The sequence below is a fragment of the Parambassis ranga genome, chromosome 3, assembly GCF_900634625.1.
Source record: "Parambassis ranga chromosome 3, fParRan2.1, whole genome shotgun sequence".
Taxonomy (NCBI): Eukaryota; Metazoa; Chordata; class Actinopteri; family Ambassidae; genus Parambassis; species Parambassis ranga.
Genome location: NC_041024.1, coordinates 4,983,215 through 4,995,878, shown reverse-complemented (window position 1 = coordinate 4,995,878; position 12,664 = coordinate 4,983,215). Strand labels below are relative to the sequence as shown.

The window sequence follows — 12,664 nt, the reverse complement described above, 5'->3', positions numbered from 1 at the left end:
TAGGCATCCTTCTGCTGTTGACAGCACACACATATCATTCCTTTTTTTCTTTTTTTTTCCTGAAGCTGCAGCTTCAGGACAGTCTCACTTAGGATTTTTCCACGGTGTGTTTATATTCCAGTAGAAATGCTTGTCTCATCAGCCTAAAGCCTTAGAGTGGCTATGGTGTTAGATTGCAATGGATTAGTAGTAGGAGTTTTAATATGAGAGAAAAGTGCTGAAGGCATGCATCCCAGATTTTCCTCTCACCTGATACTAGTGTCAATTTGACGTCTGCATGGAAAATCAAAACAGGCCTAAGCTCTGCAGCACATAGGCTTTTGTATGCAGTTTCACATTTTAAACATTTATAGGAGGAAAAAAAGGCCTTCCACTTGGTTTTGTTGTCAACTCTTTGGTGTGATATAAGCACGATGCCACAGAGGTGGTAAATATTCAACAAGATCTGGGACGCCGAGATAAAGTGCAGGGCCGGTCAGGTGCAGATAGGTCATGTGGTGCAGAGAAATGAGAGAAAATGCAGCTGTATAATAGCTGATGTATATGATAAAAGCAGGAAGCAGCACATCTAATAAAAGTCAATTTATATAATGAACACCCTGTTGGGTTTACTAATAACACAGACAGAATATATATATATTCTCTCTGTTTCTCTCTCTCGCTCTCTTTTTCCCTCAGCCACGGCTCTTATCTGCATCTTATACGAGCCCAGAGAGGAAGGGGAGATGGAGGCAGAGGAGGTTATTGCCAGAGCCCAGATGAGCTGATAAGAAGGCTAGCTTAATTACACACTGCTAGCCTACACACGCATGACTGACAGGAGACTGCTGTCTCAGAGCACCAGTGTGTATTTTTTTTGTGTGTTTATAAAAAAGGAAAGGGCAAGATGGACAAAGGCTTGCATAACTGTGTGCACGCACTTACAGGAATGACCCTCCCTTTTATTATGAAGTCGATGTCTATAATCCTGTCTATTTTAATATTGTATTGATTGTGTGATTGCTGTGCTTCTTATGTCAACAAATGACCTGAGTTGCGTAAATCAAATGCATGATTTATGGGGTCAATCTCAGTCAGAGGGATGCAAGCACGCAAAAAAGGGCAAAGAGTTGTCACATGGTTTATCTCTGTTCATAACACTGTACAATTATAGGCTTGACTGACTCTCACAGAAGCTGCAGCATCTCTTTAGCTTCTTATTTGTTAATCAGTTATCCCTTTGCTAATATCCATCTGTGAGGGGTTATCTCGTATTCACAAGGTAAATTCAGTTGTTTTCTTCAAACAAAAAAGTTTAGTCATAGCCTGTAGTAGAGAGGATGTTTAGTATTAACCTGCAGACAAAATCTCAATAGAATAGGGAGACCAATTGCTTGGATGCAGACCTTTGTATCCATCTGGCTGATTAGTCAAATGATTGTCAACAACACCTGTTGTGGAGCATTTTGGAGCAATTTAAAGATTAGGCAGCATCATCACTTGGTACATGATCTTACAGTAGTTGTAAATGTCCAATACTGCACATGTATGTGTCAATTCAAGGCCGCTGCACTCTACAAAGGATGAACTCTGTTCGGTCACAAAGAGCCGCTCCTGTCACTTTACTCTGGGTTGTAACGTGTAATCCTTAGCCACCGGCACACAGTCACGTCTATAATAGATTATATTTTTCATGTGCAAGCTGCATTTTGATGGAGCCTTGAAAATGGCACAGTCTTGTCAACACTTGTAACTCAATGGATATTCAAAAGCAGCCTTCAAAGTATGCATCCCCTGCACTGAACCATACCTTTTTTTATTCACAAGGCAGCAGCATCAGAGGTTTATCTGCAGGGAAATCAGTTCTGTCCCTGCATTGGCTTCTTCCCTCATACACTGCTGGCTACAGAAAGCCCTCTTTAATGACACTCGCTGTGCTGTCGTGCCCTCATGTGCATCCAGGAGCGTGTTTTAGGATTTGTGTGGATTAGTTGCTGCTTGGTAGACATTGCCATTACTGTGTGCAACTGTGCAGCAACCAAAGCACCAAATCTGGGTATTCCAAAATGCGGTGAAATTGTCAGCGTATTGGTTTAAATTTGGCAAATTAGTTGTGCATTCACCTGTTGTGTCTACACAACATCACATTTACAGATGTCACACATGCTCCCTGTTTTTTTTTGGCTTTCTGCTGTATGGTTGTGTTTCCCATGCTCTAAAATGCAGAGTCCAAGCCAAGTCATTTTGTCTACCATGTGCCTTGTATGGCCTCCATGCTTCACAAAGCCACATGTCTTTCATGTGCCAATCTGAGAGCAAGCAGAGACATGAGGGCTTATTTAGAGCTGGCCTGTTTCAGCTTTCTGTGGGCTAAAGCCACTTGAGAGGCCTGAGTTTGTGTGTGTGTGTAGAACGGGGTGGGGGTTGCCAAGGGCCCCACAAACCAAGAACCATCCTGCTAGTGGCAAAGATGAAGAAGGACGCAGCAGCCCAGCTGTACAGAGAAAGCAGGATGCACATGTTTGCTGGTTTGGTATAATTACTGCAGGAAGAACATTTGCACAGTCTCTATGGATGAATTGCTTGCACTTTTGTCTTGTTTATAGGTAGAGGAAGCTGCCGCAGATAGGTTAGACATGGAAAATATACATTTTAGAGCATGGGTGACACCATGAGCAGCTGGCAGAGCAGACTGTAGTCCTCATACAGACCAGAGATGCTGCTTTCTCAGAAGCCATCTGTCTGTGTCTCCTAGTGCTTACGGAGAGTCGTGCAGATGAGGATTCTCACATCTAAGCTGAAGGAGTTTCCTGCATTGACAACCAGTGTGGTGGTGAGATGTGACAGAGAAAAGTAACACACTGGTTAATAAGTGGGAGACAATCATCACACCTATATATGCACCACTGCTCCCCCCCTCATAGCATCTTCCTTCAGATTGTTGAGTGAATGAATCCATAGGTCCATCCATCATTCTCCCACCAGCCATCTGCCTGCTCGCCCAGCCCAGCCTGGGTCAGAGGGGGGTATGTTGCCACATGTCACCCTGCACACTCTGCAGCAGCACGGAGAGGTGCTGAAGAGTCAGCAGCAGGAGGTGGCGCCAGCAAAAAATGTGCCTAAAATTAAGGTTTCCGAAGGGGTCAGTGAAGCTACAACAAAGATTGTACGAAAATTATTAAATGTATTTTTTAAATAGAACATGTTTGAACTTGTGTGCTACCATGTCTGTACAAATGTCACACTGAAGAGCGTAAGTGCTTATATAATGATCTTTGAGGAAAACTGAACTCACCTATAAAGAGTGTGTGCTCTCCTGGGCAGCTCCGAGGTGTGAATTTATGTCTGTGTGTGAATATGAAGCTGGACAGTGCTGATGTCAGTACATAACTTTACTGGTTGAAGTTTAATCACCTGGTGACATAATATGATGGCAGGATTCAAAAAGTCGTACAAGCCTCCACCTGACACCTGAGACCTCCCATGTTTCTTTACTGTCAGTGTGTGTGTGTGTGTGTGTGTGTGTGTGTGTGTGTGGGCGTCTGCTGTAATGTACAGCACCAGGTGTGCAGGAAGGACACTAAAGTGTTCTGTCAGTCGGGAAGATGACAGGGATGACATACACCACATTTACACCATCTGTCTTTGATGCTGGGGGGAAACAGTAAGAAGGAGACTTTAAAATGTGTTTTTATGTGTAGACTATAATATGTTGTGGTTAATATATCTACAGTGAAAAACCTCCAGTTAATGAATCAGTTCAGAATGCAACTTCAGCAACCCCCAAGACGCATGTAAAAAAAAACAAAAAAAAAAAACAGATTTTTCAGGCTATATGGTTGGAATTCATTCAAATTAGCTTAAAATATAGAGTGGCCAAAAATAAAAAGTTCCCTTTCTGGGTTTTATGTTTCTGGTGGCAGAAGAGGGAACTGAGTCAGGGTATCTGAGTCAGAGTGAATGACACCCAGAGAGAGAGAGAGAGAGAGAGAGAGAGAGAGAGAGGGGTTAAAACTGTCAGAATGTCTGAGGCTTCACTGTGAAGCAGTCTGACAGAGGGAGTGGGACAGATAACAAGTGCATGTAAAGTAAAGGAGTGAAGTGTGTCCAGATCCTATAGACAGATGCTGTTACAGAGATGTTACTGGGACAAAGACAGTCATCAGACGGCGTGGTTCCTGTCCAACCTTTATGACAGAGCCCGCTCGCCTTTTGGACCTCTGGATTTTAAGTGATTAGTTGTTTTGTTTTGTTTTTTTAATGAAGTTGCTACATGGCAGCTTATGGTGGCCTCAGGGTGCCAGTTAGGAGCTACAGCCGGTACTCCTGTGAAAACTTCAAACTGGTAAGTCCCCAGAGGGGGAATGAAAGGGTTAATGAAGTGGAGGTTTTAAAGTTGGAGGAATCCTAACTTATCTACCTGTTGATCAACAATAAAGCAATGATACATGGTTTAGTTTGAGACATTAACTGAAGGGACTTATGAGAAAAGGTCAGCTTGAAATAGACATGTCAGGAGTAGATCTCCAGAAGCAGAGAGGAATTATTACAGAAGCCCCCTGACAGCAGCAGGGACTCTTGTGTGTGCATTCTCTGAGAGCAAAATGAAGGAATGGAAGCTTACTGTTGGGATTAAGTTCTGCCTTATAAAGCCCTGGATGTCCTAAACACAGTTACTGGAAGAAGCCTTCATCTTAGCTCTCTGTGTGTTTGACGTTCAAAGGTAGATTTTTCTTTGAGAAGGTAGAAGAAATCTCTTGTTATCAGAGCTTGTCTTTTGTAGACTCAGCACTCGGTGCCATTACCTGATTTATAACGAGAGCTGTTTAAACCTTGGCTCCGTATGAAAGCCTCGAGTGAGAGATTGCACTTTATAGCAGCTTTGGTCTTGCTGTGTTCTCTTAATAGTTCTTGCTTACGTTGGTAGATTAGTTTATAATGGCGTGTTAAGTGCTTTTTAGGGTGCTTAGTGAGCCCTGAACATAATAAGGATAATAGTCCCGAGGTAATCGACATAATTGTTGCTTTGCAGTCGATGTATGTGAGAACTGTGTGCTCCGATGGACAGACCTGACGGGTGCTGGTTGGTGTGAGTTTGAGAAATGTAACCACTGGCTTTTGAACTTAAATTAGAAATACCCAACAAGTGCAAAAAAAACAACACGCAGTTATGAAATTATTTGAAACTGGGTGAAAATGTGTGCTGTTGTATGCGTTTTATTCAGCTGTGTATACGTAATGCTTTGCATCTGTGTTTTATGGAGCAAATTCATAGGGGGATGTCAGAAAGTGAGGGTAAGCACAGCATAAGATAAAAAGTCTGACACACACTTTCACTCTTGAAGGCAGTGTTCTTCACTTCTAAGTGAAGAAGTGATTCTTCTTAGCCATCATGAAAGTATTAAAACATGTTCAGCTGAGTGATAGCTTGACAAGTTCACAAACAAACACCTGCCCAGGACAGCTTAACTCCGTATGGTCTGACGTTTCCTAAACTCTTTGCATCATCACTCTTCAATCTTCAGAAAGTGCCTTTCAGCTGAAGGGCACTCTCCCAGTTTGATGCCCCGGCTGCCCCCTCACCCTCCACACCCCCCCCCCCCCCCCCTTCTGTCCTTACCCAGCCTGTATGCATCATATCGTGCCCTTCTGTAGGCATCTCACATCAGGCCGGTGACTCAGCGAGCAGAGGCAGCAGGGATGCTGGATGTGAGGCAGAATTGTGTAATTATGTGAGGGAGAGAGAAAAGATGCAGCTGTGAGAGCAGGTGACTCATCGTCGATGCTTGTTACAGGCTTTGAAGAATTGATGATGTGTCATTTTTGAAGGACTAATGGGATATTATTATGTGAACGTGAATACAAGTCCAAGCTTTCATGCAGTCTATGAATTGACAAAGAACAGATTGTTGTTTACTGAATCATGAGTAAATGTCAAGGTTTAGCAAACTGTTTATGTGTGTGTGCAGTATTAGGGTACATGTTTTATTGTAGGCCGTATTTTAGCCTCAGCATTAGCATCCACAAAATGACGTTTTCCGTTTTCCTCGATTCCAGGCCCCAGAATCTGAATATGACACCTTCTCATAGCATGATGCCAGTTTTCCTCCACAGACCACACATGACAGTTCCCATGTGTCCCTGACAGTGTGAATGAGTCAGTGTCATGTTGCTTACTGGTGACGGGAATGTCCCTGACCCTAGTACTAATTTACAACTCCTAAAAAGACCCCCAATCCCACAGGGGGAGGGTTCTGGGATTACTGTGAGTCTCTGGGAATGGAGGGATTTTCCCTCTTTGAAGATGTAGCTGTGTGTCTGCACATCATAGAGATGAGTCTCACAGTGTTGACAAGTGGATGTGAGTGCAATACAGTTATGCCCAAGAATCATGGAGATACTAGAGTATCGAAAAGAATTGTGATGCGAACACACATATCTATCGGCATTTTGAACTGTGAGGACTCAGACATGGAGCATTACAGGACAGTCAAGTATAAATTTGACATTATTTATTAAAAAACAACATGGACATGGACTTCCTGTGATGTAACAATACCACCACTTAGCAATATATGTCACTCTCTTATCCATTCAACATACTTTAGAGTGGCTTGCTCTGATTTAGAGACTTTCCTGCCATGGAGTCAATATGCAGTCAATACTTCAGTGATTGTGCAGCTTATTAAAATGTTTCCTTCCTCACCCATCACCCATTACTTGTCCTCTTTTGCCCTTCAAGCAACAAACCACAGAAGCCCCAATAACTGTGTGGTGGGACACACATGATTCAGATTATTCCAGTCTCCCCCCCACCCCATGTTTTCAATTATTTACATAGTCTTTAATTTACATGCATTTGACTGATGTTGTCTGATTCATTTAGTCTGTGGTGGGATGCTAAGTTATCTTAGATGCTAAGATGCACTGGGGATTGTTCAATTATTAATACTTGCTTTATTAGTGCCTTACATTTTGCATGTCTTGCCCAAGTGGATAATTTATCCTATAAAATAAATCCAGTATAAATCCTGATTAACCAATCACAGCTCAGCAATGAGTGTTCTGGCCACTAGGGGGGCAGTCAAAGCCATTTACGATTATTGCAGCTAACATGCTAAAGTTGTAAGGCCAACATTTATCGTCATTATTTCGCTATCAGCCCCATTCTGCAACTTAGCCAGTAAATGTGCAATTTTCTTCACCTGCTAGTTGCTAATTTAATCAGCTAGCGAGTCAGTTTGGTGCTAGGCGAGTAGTGCACTTCGAATTTATTCAGCTTTTAGCCTATATGTGAGCAAACATGACCCAAAAATTAAGCGATCTGTGGAGATAAAAAGAGATTAGAGGAACCTGAAATGTCTCACTAAGGCCCCGTTCACACTGGGGAAAGTCATTCCAGCTAGAGTAGGATTGAGCCCAGACAGCCTTTAAGCTGGATGCGTTCAGACCTATTTTCAAATCTGGCTAGCACACAGTTGTGTCCGCACTCAATCCGGCTTCATCCAGCGTGTTTGCTGTTCTCCAAACCACTAGGTGGCGCCTCGTAATATGGCTAATAATGTGGCAAGCTGGATTCGCTAGCCACATTTGCGTTCACACCTGAGCCACATTTAAGCCAATCCTGCTAGATCCACCTCTCGAGGGTGGATCTAGCTGGCTTGAAATCAAACTGGATTCAACTGGATTGGAGGTGTTCACACTCGGAAAAAAACACATCTGGATTGATCTGGATGCGGCCAAATCCTGCTTAAGCCACATTTTTTCCCCAGTGTGAACGGGGCCTTAAAGTTTGACTGGCTCACGTGGAAAACGCCAGACACAATATACGTTTCATTTTCAAGACTTAAAAGCAACTTCTTGGGATTACCTCACTTTTTTTTTCCTCTCACAACCTGCCCCTGTCCCCTGCTTGCCCTTTGACCCCCGCCTGTGGTTTTCAGCTCTGTGAATGACGGCTACCCATTTCACCTCGTTTTTAATTACACTTCAACCCCTCAATTTACTTGCCCGAAACTACTTCAAAGAAAACCTACACGCTCACACAAAAGCCCCTGAAGATTGCTCTTCCTTTCCTTCAGGACAAGCTGAGAGTTTGAATTGAAAGGATGGAGTGTAATCCTGCTACTTAAAGGCTTTTGTAGTTTTGTGTCACTCAAGACTTTTTTTGTTTCGTTTTTTTTAACTGTGCATTTGTGTTTTTGGAATTCCACCTGTGTGATTTTAAGCATTGCTCGGAGGCTCTTTATATTTAATGTGTGGTCGTGTACTCCCATAAACCTTTTGGCGTTTCCAGATGAGTGTGCATAGGTGCGTGTGTGTGCAAGCCTTTGAAGTGCTCACACCTGTTGTGAGCCTTCATGAGAGCAGTGATTCATCCGGTGAGTAGCAGGAAAGCTCCAGGTCTGTTTACAGTGCAAACACACAGAATCAAGGGTCACTGCTGTGTCACTCGCCTCAGCCTGCATGTCGTGTGTGTCCATTTTTTTGGACACTTGGATGCCTTACTTTAACAATACCATGTATCCTGACAGGATTAATAGACAGACTTGAAAGTAAACAAGTCTCCACACCAGTAGGTGGCAGTCATTTTTATTTCTTATTCAAAAATGGAAATCAGAAGCATTTAACTATAGATAAAGCTACACTTGCTTATCATTCAGGCTGGTCAGTCTCTGCACAGATGGACTGCTTCTACCCCGAGCTTTCTCTGTGTGTACCCTTTTGACATGTTTGCTTTCTGTTTCTTGCTGAGCTAAACAGCTAATCAAAGTGATTTTCTCACTGACAGGCTGCCTCCAATTGAGCACGCCAAATCAGCTGAAAAGACGCCGTTAGGGGGCCATCTATCAGTGCCAAAACTCAAGCCATGGATGCTCCCCGAAGGCGACTTTGGAGTTACACTTGGATCCACGCATTAATAAGAAACAAATCTGAAAAAAACTTAGACTTGTTTCCTGCACAAAATAGGTTCATCTAATCCTCTGCTGCATTTCTGCTGCTGGATATTTTTGTTTACTCAACCCTGAACAAATCAGATTACTTGCAAATAATAGCCTGATTACTCAAACTTTTCTCCTGCAGTTGTGTGAAAATGAGATTGAGATGTGGAGGTGTCTTTATTTAGGCAGGCGGCTACATGTTTCAGATCCTTTTTTTGCAGGGAGCTTCTCTGTAGTGCTTCTCACACAGTCTGATGTTTATAGCCTAACAATGCTGCACACAAAGGATTTATGACGTATCGATTTCTCAAACATCCCTTCTCTTTTATTAGGAGTAGCGTTCAGTGTAACTCTTCTCCAACCTCTGTGTGCCCTTTTAAAATCACTTCAGAAATAGAAACACACTTCACTCGATGAGGGAGACGGGGAGTGAAAGAGAAAGAGTTTGGCAACTAATTATGAAGGAAGCTATTCAAATTATTCAGATGCTTGCCCCCCCCTTTTTTCTCCTCTCCTCCCCCAGGCAGTGAAGGGTCTTTTCTGTCCCCAGAGAGTGATGTCAGCAGGGCCCATTGAAAACAGCCACCGTGTGCTGTGAGATGAATGCCCTGGCTGAGCACAATGGCCCCAATTTGAATACCAAGCGGATATATGCCAGATCGGAGCCCCAACAAAAGAAAGAGGGCTACTCCGCTCCCATTCAACCATGCTGTTATTTTATTGGAGTCGTAAATTTGCTCCAACCATTTATACCTTTTGTAGTTTTTGAGTGTTTATGGAGTTTGAAACACGTGGACGGCTTGACCGGGTTGCCCCTATTTTTGGCTGGATGTTATATTTTTGTTGGCTCATGTAAACTGAACGCCTCGGTTGTGTTTGTGTCTGACCGCAGATCTACACGGACTGGGCCAACCACTACCTTGCCAAGTCAGGACACAAGCGCCTGATCAAGGACCTGCAAACGGATGTCACAGACGGAGTGCTGCTGGCTGAGATCATACAGGTCGTAGGTAAGGAAACACAACTTTGATTCCAGAATAACATTTCATTTTGAATTATGCAGTGAGTTTATGTTTTGGTATAGTTACAGACAGATTTTTAGGACCTTGTAAAACTGTTCTTTAGTTTTGTGTTTGTTTGCATTCACTAAGGTTTCAAAGTGATTATTAATGGAACAAAAAGTTCATAATTCCTCGACAGCATGTACGTATGTGTACACATGACATCTCTAAAGTGGGCTGTGTTTCTGACCCGTCCTCACCTGTCAGCCTCCGGGCTGAAACAGCCAGCTGACCGCTGACTCAGCACGTCTGTGACTCAGCGCTGTTTACTCTTGACGTCTTTGACCCAGATGTTACACAGTCTATCACGGTTTCCACACCGTACTGCTGTAAAGCATCATTCTTTTCTTAGCTCACAGGCATCATACTCACCACACACCTCTTTTACATGCCACTCTTGTGAGCATCCTCCTTGGCCTTTCCAGACAAAGTACAGGAAATAAACTGAACTCTCTCAACCAGAAAGTTCATTCCCTACTCAGGAAGTCCAAATTTGGATTGGAAATGCATTTGTGTTCCTAAAAAAAAGTTCATCAACTCTGCATCTAAAATACACTCTAACTGACAGCTGACTGCTGCTCTACTTTCAAATTAAATCAACACCGACCAGAAACTTCCACTCACCTGTTCTGTGCGGCCTCTTGTCCTCTGGGAAAACCTCACGCCACACAATCGCTGGTGAAACCGGAGCAGACACACAAGGCCTGACCGGATACGGCACCTGTTTAGCTGTTTGACTAACTTACTGTCAGGGTCAGGAGTTTGAAGGTTATTATGATAAAGTTCTCTGGTAGGATGATAATATGAGTAAATTTCAGCTAAATCTGTGGCAAGTTTTGTTCTCATTCTGCAGGTCTGCATGTGCTCAACATGGAAAAATGTAGCACACATTTACAACTAAATGTTGTATTTTTAGTTTGGAGTGTGTATACTAGAATCACAGAGTAGCAGTTTTGTGGGTGTTTGTGTTTACAGCGTGTAATTTCTCAGGAAGCACACAAACCATAGCCGACAGCACAAGTGTTAAATCACTGATAGATGTCTTAACACTGACTGTTTCTGCCAAAAAAACAGAATAAATGTCACCTTTAAATATTCTAAAGCTCTCTAAACGAGTACTAAAAACAATACATTTAATTAAACAATATATGGCCTAATGCCCTGACTGAGAGTTATTTAACAAAACCCTGTGCACTTAGTAAGCAGGAGTATTATAAAGTAGTTACAGGATGAGTTTTAAAGCTACTGTGTAGGTGGTACAGTCCTGAGATGGAGCTGCGCCATAGGCCCCACCATGTCCCCTGATGCAGGAGTCTGTGCTGTTGGCACAGTTGTCAGCTGTGGGCTGCTGATCGTGTCTCAGCTGCTCTGGGCTGGGTCTCTAATGGACAGGAGGGATCTTTAACACCACACACACACACACACACACCCCTTTGAAAAAAAAAAAACAGGCAGAACAACACTCCTGGTCGGGCCCCCAGCGGCCCCGTTCCCATTTGCTGTGAGCAGATAGTGTTTCATGTCTCAGCAGGAAGGGGAGAGACAGAGGGGGTTGCAGTCACTGGCAGGAACACCTCTGCTCTCCTCATTCAGTCAGCTAGTGTCTGGGACACACACACACACACACACATTGGACATTGGACTAAAAGAGAGGATTACATTAACTGAACACGCCTGAAAGGAGTTTTCATTCTCTCCTCCTTTCTCTCTCTGTCTCTGCATCCTCTGCTCAGCCAATGAGAAGATTGATGATATCAATGGCTGTCCCAGGAGCCGTTCTCAGATGGTAAGTGACCTTCAAAGTTTGTTTTGGCAGCACATTGTGAAATCTACCTGTGTGTGTATGTGTTTGTGTGAAGAAACTCTTTGATGTCTCATCTCAAGTGGTCCTCCCTGGGAGGCTGTGGTGGTAAATAGCTGTAGATGGGAATAGTTAGTCCATTTATTTTTACTTTTGTGGGTTTGCTGTCCGTGAAACCTCTGGCTCAGACTTCTGGCTGTTGGCACTCAGTTGAAAGCATCATAGGCTTTGGTTTTTGGGGCCAGTTTTACCTCATGTCATTCCACTCGCAAAGACGACAACATTCCTCCCATCTTCAGGAGAAAAAGCCGATGAGGAAACAGGACAAAGAAAATGTTTGGAACTAGATATGATGTTGTTTTTGTTTATAGTGACATTTTAGCTTGGATTTCCCCTTTGTAACGGTGCTGGTGGCATTTTAGTGTTTTCACAGTTTTGTGTTCTCTGTGGGAAATGAGCCGAGCATCCCAAGGCAGGGCTGCCCTCCACTGAATGGGATGGGTCGTAAATTGGGCCAGTGTGCCAGCTGAGGGGGGCTATTTTTGGCCACCAGCCAGACTACAGAAGCCTCTCAGAGCATCAGAAAGAGAGAGAGAGAGATACACACCCCTATTTAACCACTGAGGAGGAGGTGAAAGCACAGCTGATTTTGCGAGCGCACATACTCACAGAGGATCCCTATTACTGTACTCATGAGAGCATTCTGTTCAGATTGATTTCTGGCTCTTTTATAGTTCTTTGTTGCCATGTTTATGTGCCATTTTATATATTGGATTGATTTATGTCATGGCAAACTACGGAACAATTCTGCATCTTTATAGCGATATATACATCTGATGTACCTTTATAACACTATATCAGTTACATCATTACAGAAAACA

General features: G+C 43.2%; 1 protein-coding gene across 7 annotated transcripts in view; it reads left to right on the top strand.

Annotated features, from left to right (window-relative positions):
* The window catches only part of nav2a (neuron navigator 2a), a 116,708-nt gene that overhangs the window by 53,429 nt on the left and 50,615 nt on the right, over positions 1–12,664 (top strand). For all 7 annotated transcript variants that reach the window (XM_028401199.1, XM_028401200.1, XM_028401193.1 and 4 more), the window contains exons 2-3: positions 9,814–9,931; positions 11,716–11,768. In XM_028401199.1, the coding sequence (XP_028257000.1) occupies positions 11,766–11,768 (3 nt within the window). In that variant the 5' untranslated portion in view covers positions 9,814–9,931; positions 11,716–11,765. The remainder of the gene's footprint in view (positions 1–9,813; positions 9,932–11,715; positions 11,769–12,664) is intronic.